At 40.6% G+C, this 12539-nt stretch overlaps 2 protein-coding genes across 5 annotated transcripts in view; one reads left to right on the forward strand and one right to left on the reverse strand.

Annotated features, from left to right (window-relative positions):
- Positions 1–6237, forward strand: part of vps13a (vacuolar protein sorting 13 homolog A) — a 31561-nt gene extending 25324 nt beyond the window's left edge. For both annotated transcript variants that reach the window (XM_052068433.1, XM_052068434.1), the window contains 11 exons: positions 40–121; positions 449–562; positions 735–810; positions 1115–1278; positions 1354–1399; positions 1639–1762; positions 1943–2057; positions 4050–4135; positions 4226–4349; positions 4869–4943; positions 5022–6237. In XM_052068433.1, coding sequence (XP_051924393.1) covers positions 40–121; positions 449–562; positions 735–810; positions 1115–1278; positions 1354–1399; positions 1639–1762; positions 1943–2057; positions 4050–4135; positions 4226–4349; positions 4869–4943; positions 5022–5072 — 1057 coding nt within the window. In that variant the 3' untranslated portion in view covers positions 5073–6237. The remainder of the gene's footprint in view (positions 1–39; positions 122–448; positions 563–734; positions 811–1114; positions 1279–1353; positions 1400–1638; positions 1763–1942; positions 2058–4049; positions 4136–4225; positions 4350–4868; positions 4944–5021) is intronic.
- Positions 5312–11510, reverse strand: LOC127602382 (guanine nucleotide-binding protein subunit alpha-14-like). 3 transcript variants are annotated; one of them, XM_052068466.1, is made up of 7 exons: positions 11333–11509; positions 8590–8774; positions 8375–8529; positions 7597–7725; positions 7406–7535; positions 7119–7272; positions 5312–6596 (listed from the first exon to the last, which is right to left on the reverse strand). In XM_052068466.1, exons 1-7 carry the CDS (start codon positions 11451–11453, stop codon positions 6406–6408), a joined length of 1065 nt encoding a protein of 354 aa, XP_051924426.1. In that variant the 5' UTR covers positions 11454–11509; the 3' UTR covers positions 5312–6405. The 3 variants fall into 3 exon arrangements, with proteins under 3 accessions (XP_051924426.1, XP_051924425.1, XP_051924427.1); XM_052068465.1 differs by having other exon boundaries at positions 8375–8774; positions 11333–11510; XM_052068467.1 differs by having other exon boundaries at positions 8375–8806; positions 11333–11465.
- Positions 11511–12539: the final 1029 nt, after the last annotated feature.

Raw genomic sequence — 12539 nt, forward strand, 5'->3', positions numbered from 1 at the left:
TCTAAGGGAAAGGGCTCACAATTGAATCTTGTTTGTCAGGCTTGCATACTTTGAGTTGACGTTCCAGTTCTGTACCACCCAGCAGCTCCAGTGGGAAGTCATCAGGCATTATTCCAAACAGGTAACCATGGTGATCTAGCACAGTGGTTCTCAAAATTTTTGGACAGGGGATCACGAGAAATGACTTGGAGCACCACGGAAGGCCTAACTATTGATCAAAAACAAGTATTATTCTGAAAAGTTATATTTAATGTTTTTGTAAGTCATTCTTAACATTCTGCACACTTTTGACGTCAACACTGTGCTCAAACAATCATTCAAAATGTATTGCACTAAAGTTGAATAAAAGATTTACCTGACTCAAAGTTTAAAAAGCAAGTTGTTAAATGCAAATGTGACTCCTGGAATGAATTAAACTTGTAAGACAAGCTACCACTTTATATTTTAGGCAATCAAGCAAATGTATGTCCTGGTGCTGGGCCTAGATGTACTGGGAAATCCCTTCGGTCTGATCAGAGGACTGTCCGAGGGAGTCGAGGCCTTCTTCTATGAGCCCTATCAGGTAAGGCGAAAAGTTCAAGTGCACATTTTAGTAATTTAATGGCTTCATTCGTGTGTCAAAGCACTCTTTGTTACCATTGGGATAATTAAAAAAGAAAAAGAAAACCACAAAGGTCAAATGAATGTGCAAAACTATACCGACATGGTCGTGTTTGCGTTTTGGTGTTCCACAGGGCGCGATCCAGGGGCCAGAGGAGTTTGTGGAAGGGATGGCGCTTGGAGTGAAGGCTCTGGTAGGAGGAGCTGTAGGTAAGCAAATCCGATTAACGTAGTTGCGTTAACCATGGTTTTATTTTCGTTTTAAGGTCAGGTTCCAGTGTATTTATGTCAGTTTTCAATCTACTTGCTCAAGTCAGTTTTCTTGTATTCATGTTATATGTCAGTTTTAAAGTATTTTACAACAGTTTTTCAATAATTTAAATTTGAATGTTCTTAAAGGGTAAAATGCAGGTTTTGATATGTCTGGGCTTTCAGTCATAATATGACATAATTTGTCGTACAAATGATGCCAAGCAGCATGCAATTTGAACAATGAAACTGGTGCACATCACAGGGGGCATAGCGGGTGCGGCCTCCAGGATCACTGGCGCCATGGCCAAGGGAGTTGCCGCCATCACGATGGATGAAGAGTACCAGCAGAAGAGGAGAGAGGCCATGAACAAGCAGCCCAGCAGCCTTAGAGAGGGTCTCACCAGGGGTGGGAAAGGATTGGTTTCGGTACGCATTTCTCCTCTTTGACACATTTACTGTTGAGAAGAAGCAGTGGTTAATTTGGGATGTTTTCTTGGGCAGGGATTTGTTAGCGGAATAACAGGCATTGTCACCAAACCCATTAAAGGTAGGCGACACTATACTGACCCCCCTAACCTCCCATGTAACAATTATTTTGTTTGTTTGCTTGTTTGTTAGTTTTTTTATACATGGGGTGTTACAGTTTACCATGATACCTTCCAAACCCAACCACAATAGGTGAAAATCTGGGATGCCATGAGACCAGATTTTAAAAAAATGCGGAATGTATTCCTGTAGTTAACGGGTGTTTAAACGTTTTAATTGTGTGGTGATGTCACTGCGCAGGAGCACAAAAGGAAGGAGCGGCAGGCTTCTTCAAAGGAGTTGGGAAAGGTCTGGTGGGTGCCGTTGCCAGGCCCACCGGCGGCATCATTGACATGGCCAGCAGCACCTTTCAAGGCATCAAGAGGTTGCTTTTTTTTTCACAATTTTTTTTCTATATATTTTTGAAGACATTTTCGCGGGTCATTGGACAAACAATCAAATACTAAATGAAAGCACCCGCAAGGAGCTACCGTAGGCCACAAATCGAGTCACGCATTTGACCCAAGGTGTGGATTTCCATGTGGGATTTTTGCATCTGTTTTAGGGCGGCGGAGACGTCGCAAGACATCGAATCCCTGCGCCCCCCTCGCTTCATCCATGAAGATGGCGTCATACGGCCATACAGGCAAAGAGAGGGCATCGGAAGTCAGATGCTTCAGGTAGGACACCCAACAGAGTGACCTCATCGAGTCATAGTCCCCTAGAATAATGCATTTTGAATTGTGCTGCAGTCCAAGTAACTTTCACTTATAGTGGAAGTTGACATTTGGGCGGTGACCTGTTGAAAGACTCCAAAAAACACTCAGGTCACAAATATTTAGCATCAGATGCTTGCTCTTTTTGCGTATTGTGTGAATCAGGCCAGCCAGTGACTCACTGTAACCTCCAGAGGCGGACAGCGGTACTACAAGTCAGGCGGTGCCCTTACCACTGTGTGGTACTGGCTTTAGTACTGGCTAATTAAAAATTAGTTATCAAGGGATGCGTTTTCTAGAGTCATGTATGTTTTTTAATGGTATTGCGTTATTCAATTTTTAGAATATTTTATAGTCCGACTTATCTTGTGATCAAAACTGAAGCAGTGCTCCTTCAAAGGGACATTTGATCCAAGTCGTTTTTATTCTGCTTTTGTTTATGCTAAATTAATGAATTTAAAATAATGAGTGCCTTGCGTGGAAATTGTATTACTAGGTAAACAGTTACATTACTTAGTTACAGATTGTGAATATACTATATAAATATATGATTCACAATCAAATGTATCCAAACATTTAAATATTGTACCTTTTAAGGTGTCATTTGATTTAAAGTACGTAAGAGCTGTATAAAAAAATCACATTAAAATGTTAGTTTATTTTTATGCATGTAGATATTTAAGTTATTAAAACAAATATCTCTTAATTTTTAATTTACACTCCACATTAAAACATTTCTTTTTATTTTGTGTGAATTTATACCAATTATTTTTAGTCATATTATAATTGTTAGTGTTGAACCCTTTCATGCACAAATCATGATAACCATCAGTTTTGACGGATTCTGATTTGTATTTTTTTTTAGGTTCATTCATATACGAAAAAAAAAAAACAATTTAAATAGCCATCCAATGTAGTCGGCAATGTTTAATTAATTTAGCAGAAAATAATTGAAAAGGGTTATTTATTTATTTGGATTTGAGAAAGCAGCCAAAGTTCCCGAGCCGCTTGTTATGATGTTCACGCGACGTATTTAGAAGGCATTGAAAGTGAAATCACAAGACAGAATCTCTCTGCAAGGAATGGGCCACATTTTTTCACTTTGGACTTTGAGGTCAGAATGATGCAGCGGTGCTTTAATTATGATGAGTGTTGTTCTACTGACGCTGAGTTTTGAGAAGTTGGATCGAGAGTTAGCGAGTGATTCGGAAGGGCCATCAACAGCCTGGTGGGTTTGTGTAGTCGTGTGTCTGATGTTGTGACCTTTTCTCTTGTCATGTCCACAGAGTAGCTTGAGCCTCAGTGACTTCACTGACAGTGAGGATGATTGCGATGAGGATCAGGATCAGGAGGAGGATTATGAGGATGAGGAAGACAGCTAGTGCTCCGAGCTCAAAATAAATAAATACAGAAATAAGCAAATGATTTCTCTTTTTAGGAAGGTAGTAAGACGTTGAGTGCTCACTGAAAGCATTTGCATGAAAGCACTTCATGAGGCTTCTCTAAACCAAGTGGGCTAATATATGAGTTCAGCACTGTGTGATTATTATTATGTTTGTTCTGCCTGAATTCTTGACAGATTCAGGTACTTTTTTTTGTATTTCTAATCAGTTACATTTTTGTTAGACGTAGGGTTGGGGGGGGGGGGGGTTGCCCTCATTCCCTCATTCCCTTTTTCACCAATGGTCATCTTTTCACAATCTCTGTTTTGTTGTTTTTGCCATTGTTATTTTTTTATTTTTTTGTCCCCATTGTTGTTTCCTGTCCTCCATCTTGTCTCAAATCCCCAACATTTCCCCAATAAAGTTTTGGACATTTTCAAACTCCACCTGCCATTTGTTGTCGTTGTTTTTCAACCCTACTTACACCCCCACAACGTCAACACTCCACATCAAGTCATTTCAGAAATTTTAATTGTCACTTCCTGTCCCATGTGTGTGTTGTGTGTCTCTGCAGAAAATCGAGAACGGCCGTTTTGCTAAATACCGATACTTTGCTCACGCTAAAGTCAATGACTCGGACTTCCTCATGATCACCAAGAAGTAAGTGTTCGCTCCCGCTAGTTGATTAATGACATCATTGATCGCCTCCTTTGATGATGATGATGATTTTTTTTTTTTTTGCCATCCAAGGGGCATTTTCTTTGTAACCACGGGCACGTTCGGTCAACTGATCTGCGAGTGGCAATACTTATTTGACGAGTTCACCAAGGAGCCCACCATAATTGAGAACCGACGACTTCGCATCGAGGCCAAGGTGAGTGCTCGCCTTTTATTTATTTTTTAGATCTTGTATGAAACAAACACGTAGCTAAGCCTGTAGACTGCGAGCTTAATGATAATGCTAATACATCACGGAAAACACTTGGTAATTTCCCGTGATTAATATGCAATTTATTGGCAGAAAAGTATTGCAATATATTTCTCCCGTTTTGCTGGAAATTACAGTATAAAACATTTAAGCAACTGATTTTTATTTTTATTTTTTTTTACAAAGTGTGTTGCAGCAACACATTTCAGTGTTTACAGATGTCTATGTACAGTAGATCCACATTTCAGATTTTAAAAAATGAAGCATGTGTCTCTCATTTTGTGTTTTTTCAAAATCTGAAAATATACTGTATATATAGATTTTTTGAATGAAAAGCGTTTTTTTGATTGTCCAGGGTTGAGAGGAGAGACAAACCTCACTTCATTCATCATTTGTGTTGCGACCGCATTTCTAAAAGAAGTCAATCCAATTTGCTTTTCTCTAAATCTTTTCTTCCGTGTGCAGGAGCGAGTCAAGTCGGTGTTTCACGCCAAAGAGTTCGGCAAGATCATTAATTTCAGGACGCCCGAGATCGCCACGGTGAGTCACCATCCACGTGTTAGTTCCTCTCCGTGCTTGAACGGATTACAACATCCTGGCTTGTTTTTGTCCTTTCAGTGGGTTCTCGCTAGACTGGAGGATGCCAGGGAGAGTTTACCCAAATACTGAATGCAAACGCCGCAACACAGAAGCTGTCTGAGCATTTATTCAATATCCAGTTGGATGCAGCGATAGGATGTTGAAGAAATGCTTGCCAAACACACACTAAAACACACAATGGAGCTCATGCCCATCAGTGCCTTTTGTTTGTTGACCTCACCTCGTGTGTTCGTGTGTGCGAGTTTTATAACAAGTCTGTCAAATCAAATATCAAGTTTACTGAACAAAGGGAATTATCACATTTCATGTTTGTTGTTGTTGTCTTTTTTTTTTTTGCCCTCACCCCTGACTTTTAATGTCACACGCTCACGTAATGACTCACTTTCTACTCGGTGACTCCTACAGTATTTTTTTTGGTATCCGTTTCCGCAAGCTAAAACTCTGGAGTGTGCGAGTTAAGACGCATGCCGTTTTTATACTAAACTGCTGTATATTAATCTTGTAGGCTATGTATATACATACTGTAAATATATGGATGCATCTGTTCACAAATGGGTCTAATGGAAGCAGACTGATTTTTCTGTTTTTGTATCACATTGTCACCACCAATGACAAGCATAAACATTTCCTTTTTTTGTTCTTATTTTTGGAAACAAACAAGATAAATCACAATTTTGGATGTTTTTTTTTAACTGACAAACTGAGATACTTGCATTAATTTTGAGATGCAACCATTTTGGGTTTATTTTACAACAAAAATTAGACACTATATTTTTTTCTTTTTATTAAAACATTTTTTGTTGTGTTTAGTATAGACACTTTTTTTTTTTTTTTTAGTTCACAAAATTTGGAGATGCATTTTTTTTCCTGAGGTTATTTTGTTTCCTTCTGAAACATATAATATTTCTTTTCAGATAAAAACTTAAGAATCTCACAGTATTGGATATTCATCACTTAATTTGACCACCCCCCCATTAACAAATTCAAAGTACAAAGTAATGCAAACAAACTGGAGATTATGTACATGCTTCTCGTTGGACAGTAACGATATGCGAGGGCAAACATGTTTATAAAGCGAAAAGAAAAATCTATTTAAAAGAAGGGAATCCTCATGGTCATCAACATTCTTTTTTATTTTTTTTGTTCAAGTATATTTTGGTGCTGATGTACTTTTTCAGGTGTTCACTGCAGTGACTTCCTTTCTGTTTAATAAATAAATAATTGGTGTGCTTGCTTTCTGCATCTCTTTCCGCACTGCATCAACCTCACTTTTAACAAAAATACCAACACAAATTTTCCTTCCAAACACGCCGGAGAGTTTTTGCTAAGGCACAACTTGGGTTAATACACTGAAACTGAATAAATAGAAAGGCACTGACTTTGAAGAATGGGGTTGTGGCGGTTAGAGCAGGTTGAAGACTTGAAGGTTCTGTCTGAGGATGGTGTCCTTGACGGCGGCGAACACGAAGCGAATGTTCTCCGTGTCAGTGGCGCAGGTGAAGTGCGGGTAGACCTTCTTGTCTTTATCTGGGTTTTGTTCCTGGTACATCTTGAGGATAAACTCTTGAGCTGCCGACGCATCGTGACGAGGCCCTGAACGCCACGCACAGAATATTAGGATGATTTAAGTCTTATTGTTACCTCTTTTTTTTCACATGGACTCAAATCTGTGTCATGTAAAAATCTGAATCACAGCAGACTATATTTTTAAGTTCATGCTGTCATTGTCCAGTGTAGAGCATGCATCGGCATAATCTTTACTTTTTACATTTCAAGTGGTGTTTGTAAAAAATAAATAAAACAACCACTTGTAATCCCCCTCCACATTCCCTTTTGTTTTTCCCTTTCACCAAAACACATTTTTTTCATAAAAAAATGTCAAAATGTCAACATTCATCTGAAAACTTTTTTTCAGTGATAATAGAAAAAAGGTACCGGTACTTTTTTCGGCAATGCATACAATAGGCTGTGTGCATACTGTAATTTTTGTTTTTATATTGCCTTTTTCTAATTTTGCTTGCAGTTTATATAAAAGCAGAAATATCATGAAATTTCCAGCTATGGGCTCTAATTTCTCTTATGAATCAAAATATGTCATCCAATCGTGGAACCAACCAGAGAATTGTGGGAAGTAATCGACCAGATGAGAGTACATGATCTTCTCCTCGAGCAGGTCCTTCTTGTTGAGGAACAGGATGACGGAGGAGTTCTGGAACCACGGGTACGTGATGATTGTCCTGAACAGCGCTTTGCTCTCCTGCATGCGGTTCTGACAAAACGACATGACATCATCTGGATTTTTGGTTACATTCTTAATCAGGTTTTGGTGATGTTTTTCATTGGTGGCTTTAGTCAAGGATTGCCATCATCAGTGGCCATCACGGCTGTTGCAGTGCCCTCACTTCATTGTCGGCCTCCACCAAAACCTGGTCGTACTCGCTGAGCGCCGCCAGGAACATGATGGATGTGACATCCTCGAAGCAGTGGATCCACTTCCTCCGCTCAGAACGTTGACCGCCCACGTCCACCATCCTAGCGCAAAGGTAAGTTTTGATTGGAATTGATTCTTGTAGGTGGGTGAGTTGGGCCATACCTGAAGATGACGCTCTCCATGTCGAAGGGGTACTCGATAATGCCTGTCGTGGGAACCCGGACTCGCAGGATATCCTGGAGGTTGGGTACATAGCAGGGCTGCGAGATGCGATCTAGTTCGGTGAGATAGCTGGAGGGTCAATGAAGACAATTTTACTGTTAAGTGTTTTACACTTGTGGTTTTTCTGGTCACGGGTTTGATCGGGATTTTTGTCATGGGTTTTTGTATTTTGTCACATTTTGCTCATTTTTTAAAAACATTTTTTGTGCATGTTTTTTTTGTACTTACAATATAAGACATACAAAACCGTGGGTTTTCATAATGGTTTTGATTAATGAGTATTCTATAGCCTTGGTGTCTGATTTTTTTTTCTTTTCCTGTGGTTATCACGCTTTCGTCTGGATTTTTGGTGAGCTATTTTGTCACTTTATGATTGTGAATTTGGTGGCATTTTGGGACAGGTTTGCTCAGGATTATAATCAGATTTTTGATCAGGATTTTGTTATGTCATTTTTTGATCAAGATTTGTATTCATGACACTTGATTGTGCGTTTTGGTCGGAATTTTTGGTACGTGTTATTTTGTCAGTTTAAAAAAATATTTTGGTCAAATTTTCAGTCATGTGTTCAGTCAGGATTTTTTTGGTCAGAATTATTTTTTCACATTTTTCAAAAGAATTTTTGATCATGGTTTTTGTTCCGAATTTTTTTCAGGATGATTTTGTCGTGTTTAGTTGGCGATCTTTGGTGACGTTTTTTGTTCGGGACTTGAGCCTCACTACTTGGTGGAGTCAGACAGCTGGTATTCCCGGCGGCGATCGAAGCACTCCTGTAACCCGCCGTCATTCCACAATCTCCCGATGGCTGCCGCGTGCTCTTGATCAAGGTCGTTCACCTTGGTCACCTCCACCTCCAGCAGCGTGTTGGCACTCATCTGCCACACAGCAGAGACGTCCAAATGACGTGTTTGCGGCAGAGAGCCTTCCCTTTTTACCTGATTGTGTGTGTCATGGAAGGGGATGTGAAGGGTCTCCATGGCTCGGATGATGGCCTGCATGGAGGTGTAGATGTTCTGGTAGACCAGCTTAGCGTAGTCGCGCTTGTCCTCCTCGCTGTATCCTCCTCCGTGGATGATCCTCATCTGCTTGATGAAGGTGCTCTTACCGCTCTCGCCTGTGCCTGGTACACAGTTTTGGGCCATGGTTTTTGATCTATGTTGCGGTAAGGATCATGTGTTTTGGTCATGGATGAGGTAATGATTTTGGTCATTATTTGTGATTGATATCATGATTTTTTTTTTAAGAATCTTTGGTTGTAGTTGTTGTTCTTGGTCATGTGTTTGCTCAGGCTTGAGGTGGTGATTTTTTTGTTCTTGAGTTTTGGTAAAGGTTTTTGGTTAGCGTTGTGGTCATGATTGTATGTTTTAGTCATGGATGTGGTTATGATTTATTTTATTCATTCATTCATTCATTCATCTTCCGAGCCGTTTGATCCTCACTAGGGCGCGGGGGGTGCTGGATCCTATCCCAGCTGTCTCCGGGCAGTAGGCGGGGGACACCCTGAATCGGTTGCCAGCCAATCGCAGGGCACACAGAAACGAACAACCAATCGCACTCACACTCACACCTAGGGACTATTTAGAGTGTTCAATCAGCGTGCCATGCATATTTTTGGAATGTAGGAGGAAACCGGAGCACCCGGAGAAAACCCACGCAGGCCCGGGGAGAACATGCAAACTCCACACAGGGAGGTCGGAGCTGGAATCGAACCCGGTACCTCTGCACTGTGAAGCCCACGTGCTAACCACTGGACTACCGGGCCGCCCTGATTTATTTTAATTGCTGTAATTTTTTTGTCGTATTTATGCTTTTGCTCAGGGATGTGCTCGTGATTTTGGTCACAAATTTTGGGTGATGATTTGAGTCAGGGGTCATGTTTTTGCTGTTGTTCATAACTCATTGGTGATGATTTTTGGGGTCAATGTCATGTTTTTATTCATAGGTTTTGGTCAGGGTTGTCGTCATGTTTTAGTCGTCATCATTGTCAAGATGTTTTGGGTCAGGAATTTTTTGCCAGATTCGTGGTCAGATTTTTTTTTGGTGCGGGGTAGAGGGGAGTCATTGTTTTTGGTCATATTTTTGGGGTCTTTTGGTGAATGTTCATGTTCATTGGAGTCAAGTTTTCATGATCATGACTCAGTCGGATTTGGTATGTAAAATCACTTGGAGTGACTTTCAGTCAGCATTCTTGCAACCGCCTCCACAAGCATGACAGACACGTGATTCGATACCAGTCGTGGAGCTGTAAAATTGGCCAGTCTATACAACCCCTAACACGTGCGAGTTGCGCGCGCGCACTCACACGCATGCACACACACACACACAAAAAACACACACACACACACACACACACACACAAAGAAAGCTGCATTATTTGCTTGTATTATATTTGACTGCCAAACGGACCTGAGGCAAACTGCCGTGACCGGATGTGATCTTTTTAGTTGCTTGAATTTCTGCTGTGTTGTCCCTCTATTATGTAAACATTTTTTGGAGAAGTCTTGGGGGTAACATTAGACATCGAAAAGGCTATTTTTGTTTGCATGTGTATCGTTGCTATGATAATCACTACTCGTATCCCAGACTTGTCTTACTAGTCCTACTAGTCAGGACAAAGATTTTAGTAGCACATGATGCACATTAACCTGGAGATGAAGGATATTGACATCTCTTCCACAAGCAACTTGCATGCATTAGTAAAACGGCTAAGTCTTACTCGTCATGTCTTCTTCCTCGTCATGTCTTTTTCCCACTACTCCACTGCGTTAAATTTCTCCACATTCCTGGCAAAACTGCACTAGTTGACATGTGCATGTTACCGGTACCAATGGTGGCATTATAACAGTTTACAATTCAACATGTAGCTCTTCACTTTTTAATACAACGAGTCATCCCTGCGAGTGTTGTGTAAGGTTTGATTTGCATGGAGTTTGCATACGGGGCAGCCGCAGCAGCTATGTGGTCTTTCATCATACCAGCGCCACACCCAGGCCTCGACTCACTTGAACGGTTACCAAAACAATCCTCGTAAAGTTGCAAAGCAAGGAACGCGGTAGGAAAATGTGATGTATTCATTCAATAAGATTATAGCCTGATTTGTATTTATTTTTTTCAGTCAGTAACAGATTTTTTTTTTTTTATTTGTTATTGAAGGGGCATGCGCTGGTCACTTTATTAGGTACACCTGCGCAATCCAATGAGAGACAGAACTGTGTCAAAACTGACTGGCTTTAAATAAATAAATAAACAGGATAATGGGTGGACAACCAATTGATGAAAATGAAATTCTATTTTTTTTAAACGTCAATTGAGCGGCAGAAAATCTCTTTGCCGATAAAAAAACATTAAAAAACGTATTAAAACTAAGCAGCGCAATTTAATTTAAAAACTAGAAAAGGAGTAGGAAATTAATGAAATCAAAATTGCATGAAATTAAAAAGCGGTAAACTGTTCTGGTGACATCGTTTCATGGCATGACTGGGTCAAATCATTAGAAACAGCGTCCACACCACTACATCAACTCAGCGTGTCCATCCAAAGTCAGCTTGAATGTATTTCTAAATGCAGAAATCTTGATTTCAACCTGTCATGTGTTCACCCACCATGGGTCACAGTAGGCAGCACACACACACACCAGACACCCAATTCAATTTCCTCATCAAAATGAGTCGCTCTCACCTAAGAGGAGCAGCTTGAGCTCCCGGCGGCGGTTCTTCTTGTCTCTCTTCAGCTGCTTCTCGATTTCATTGTTGATCTGCTGCCTCACCCGGGCCTCGGACGACATGCAGCATCCTCCCATGTCTGAGTCTCATACGCACGCCAGTGTTGCCTCGCGCTCCTCTTCCTCACTCACGGGAAGAAGGCCCTGAATAAACATGAAAGGGTGTGGCGACTGCACGCTGGTGCCGTGATATCAGATCGTCTTTTTGCTATCGAAATGAATGGAAATGACATTTCATATGCGAGACAACTCACTGCGATTCACGCCGGGCAAAGACAAAACGGCTACAAGCATCGACAAACACAGCAGTTAATGACATTCAGAAGCAAAGCAGAGAAAACAAAAGTTACTTTCAAAAATTACGAGCGGGTGTGTTGACGCGTTAAGAGATCACTTTAGAAAGTAAAGAAATTAGAGTAGGTTTTGAAAATGACTTCACTTATTCCATTTCTATGCAGCATAACAGCTAAATGCAGCTTCACCATGTTTACTTTGAGCACTAGACTCCGCTAATTGACCCTGCGGATCTCATAGCCCAACTGGGTTGATGTTCACTAAGCATTTATTACATGTATTCAAGACCCAAACCATTCAGTGATTTATAGATCAATGGCAATATTTTTTTATGTATTCTACAGCTTATTGGGAGTCAGTGCAAGGCCTTTTCGACTGTAGTAATACTTTCTGACCTTTTTTGTTCTGGTCAGAATTTGAGCGACAGCAGTGTAAATGAGCTCCAGCTGTTTGATGCTCTTTTGAGGGAGTTCAGTCAGAAGACCGCGACAATCAGTAAGTCTGCTGGAGATAAAAGCTTACGCTAGATTAAAATTCTCCTCGTCTGCTTGCTGGTTAATTAAACTGCTGTCATTTGAAGATACAGATAAATATAACTGTGTGTCATCTGCAAAACCATGATAGCCAATATTAGCATGCTGAAACATTTGACCCAAAGGTAACATCTACGGACTGAACAAAAGGGGTCCAAAGCCTGACCCTTGAGGGCCCCCACATGTCATGACCTTACCATGCGATCAGAATGAAAGATTCCGATGTTCACAAAATAACTCTTTTCCTCTAAGTTGGACCTGAACCTTGACAGCAGATACTTTGAGGAGTTTATGAAACTTGCCTGAATGAAGTGAGCACTTCATTATTGACTATAAC

This window comes from Hippocampus zosterae, chromosome 6, assembly GCF_025434085.1.
Source record: "Hippocampus zosterae strain Florida chromosome 6, ASM2543408v3, whole genome shotgun sequence".
In the NCBI taxonomy this organism is placed as follows: Eukaryota; Metazoa; Chordata; class Actinopteri; order Syngnathiformes; family Syngnathidae; genus Hippocampus; species Hippocampus zosterae.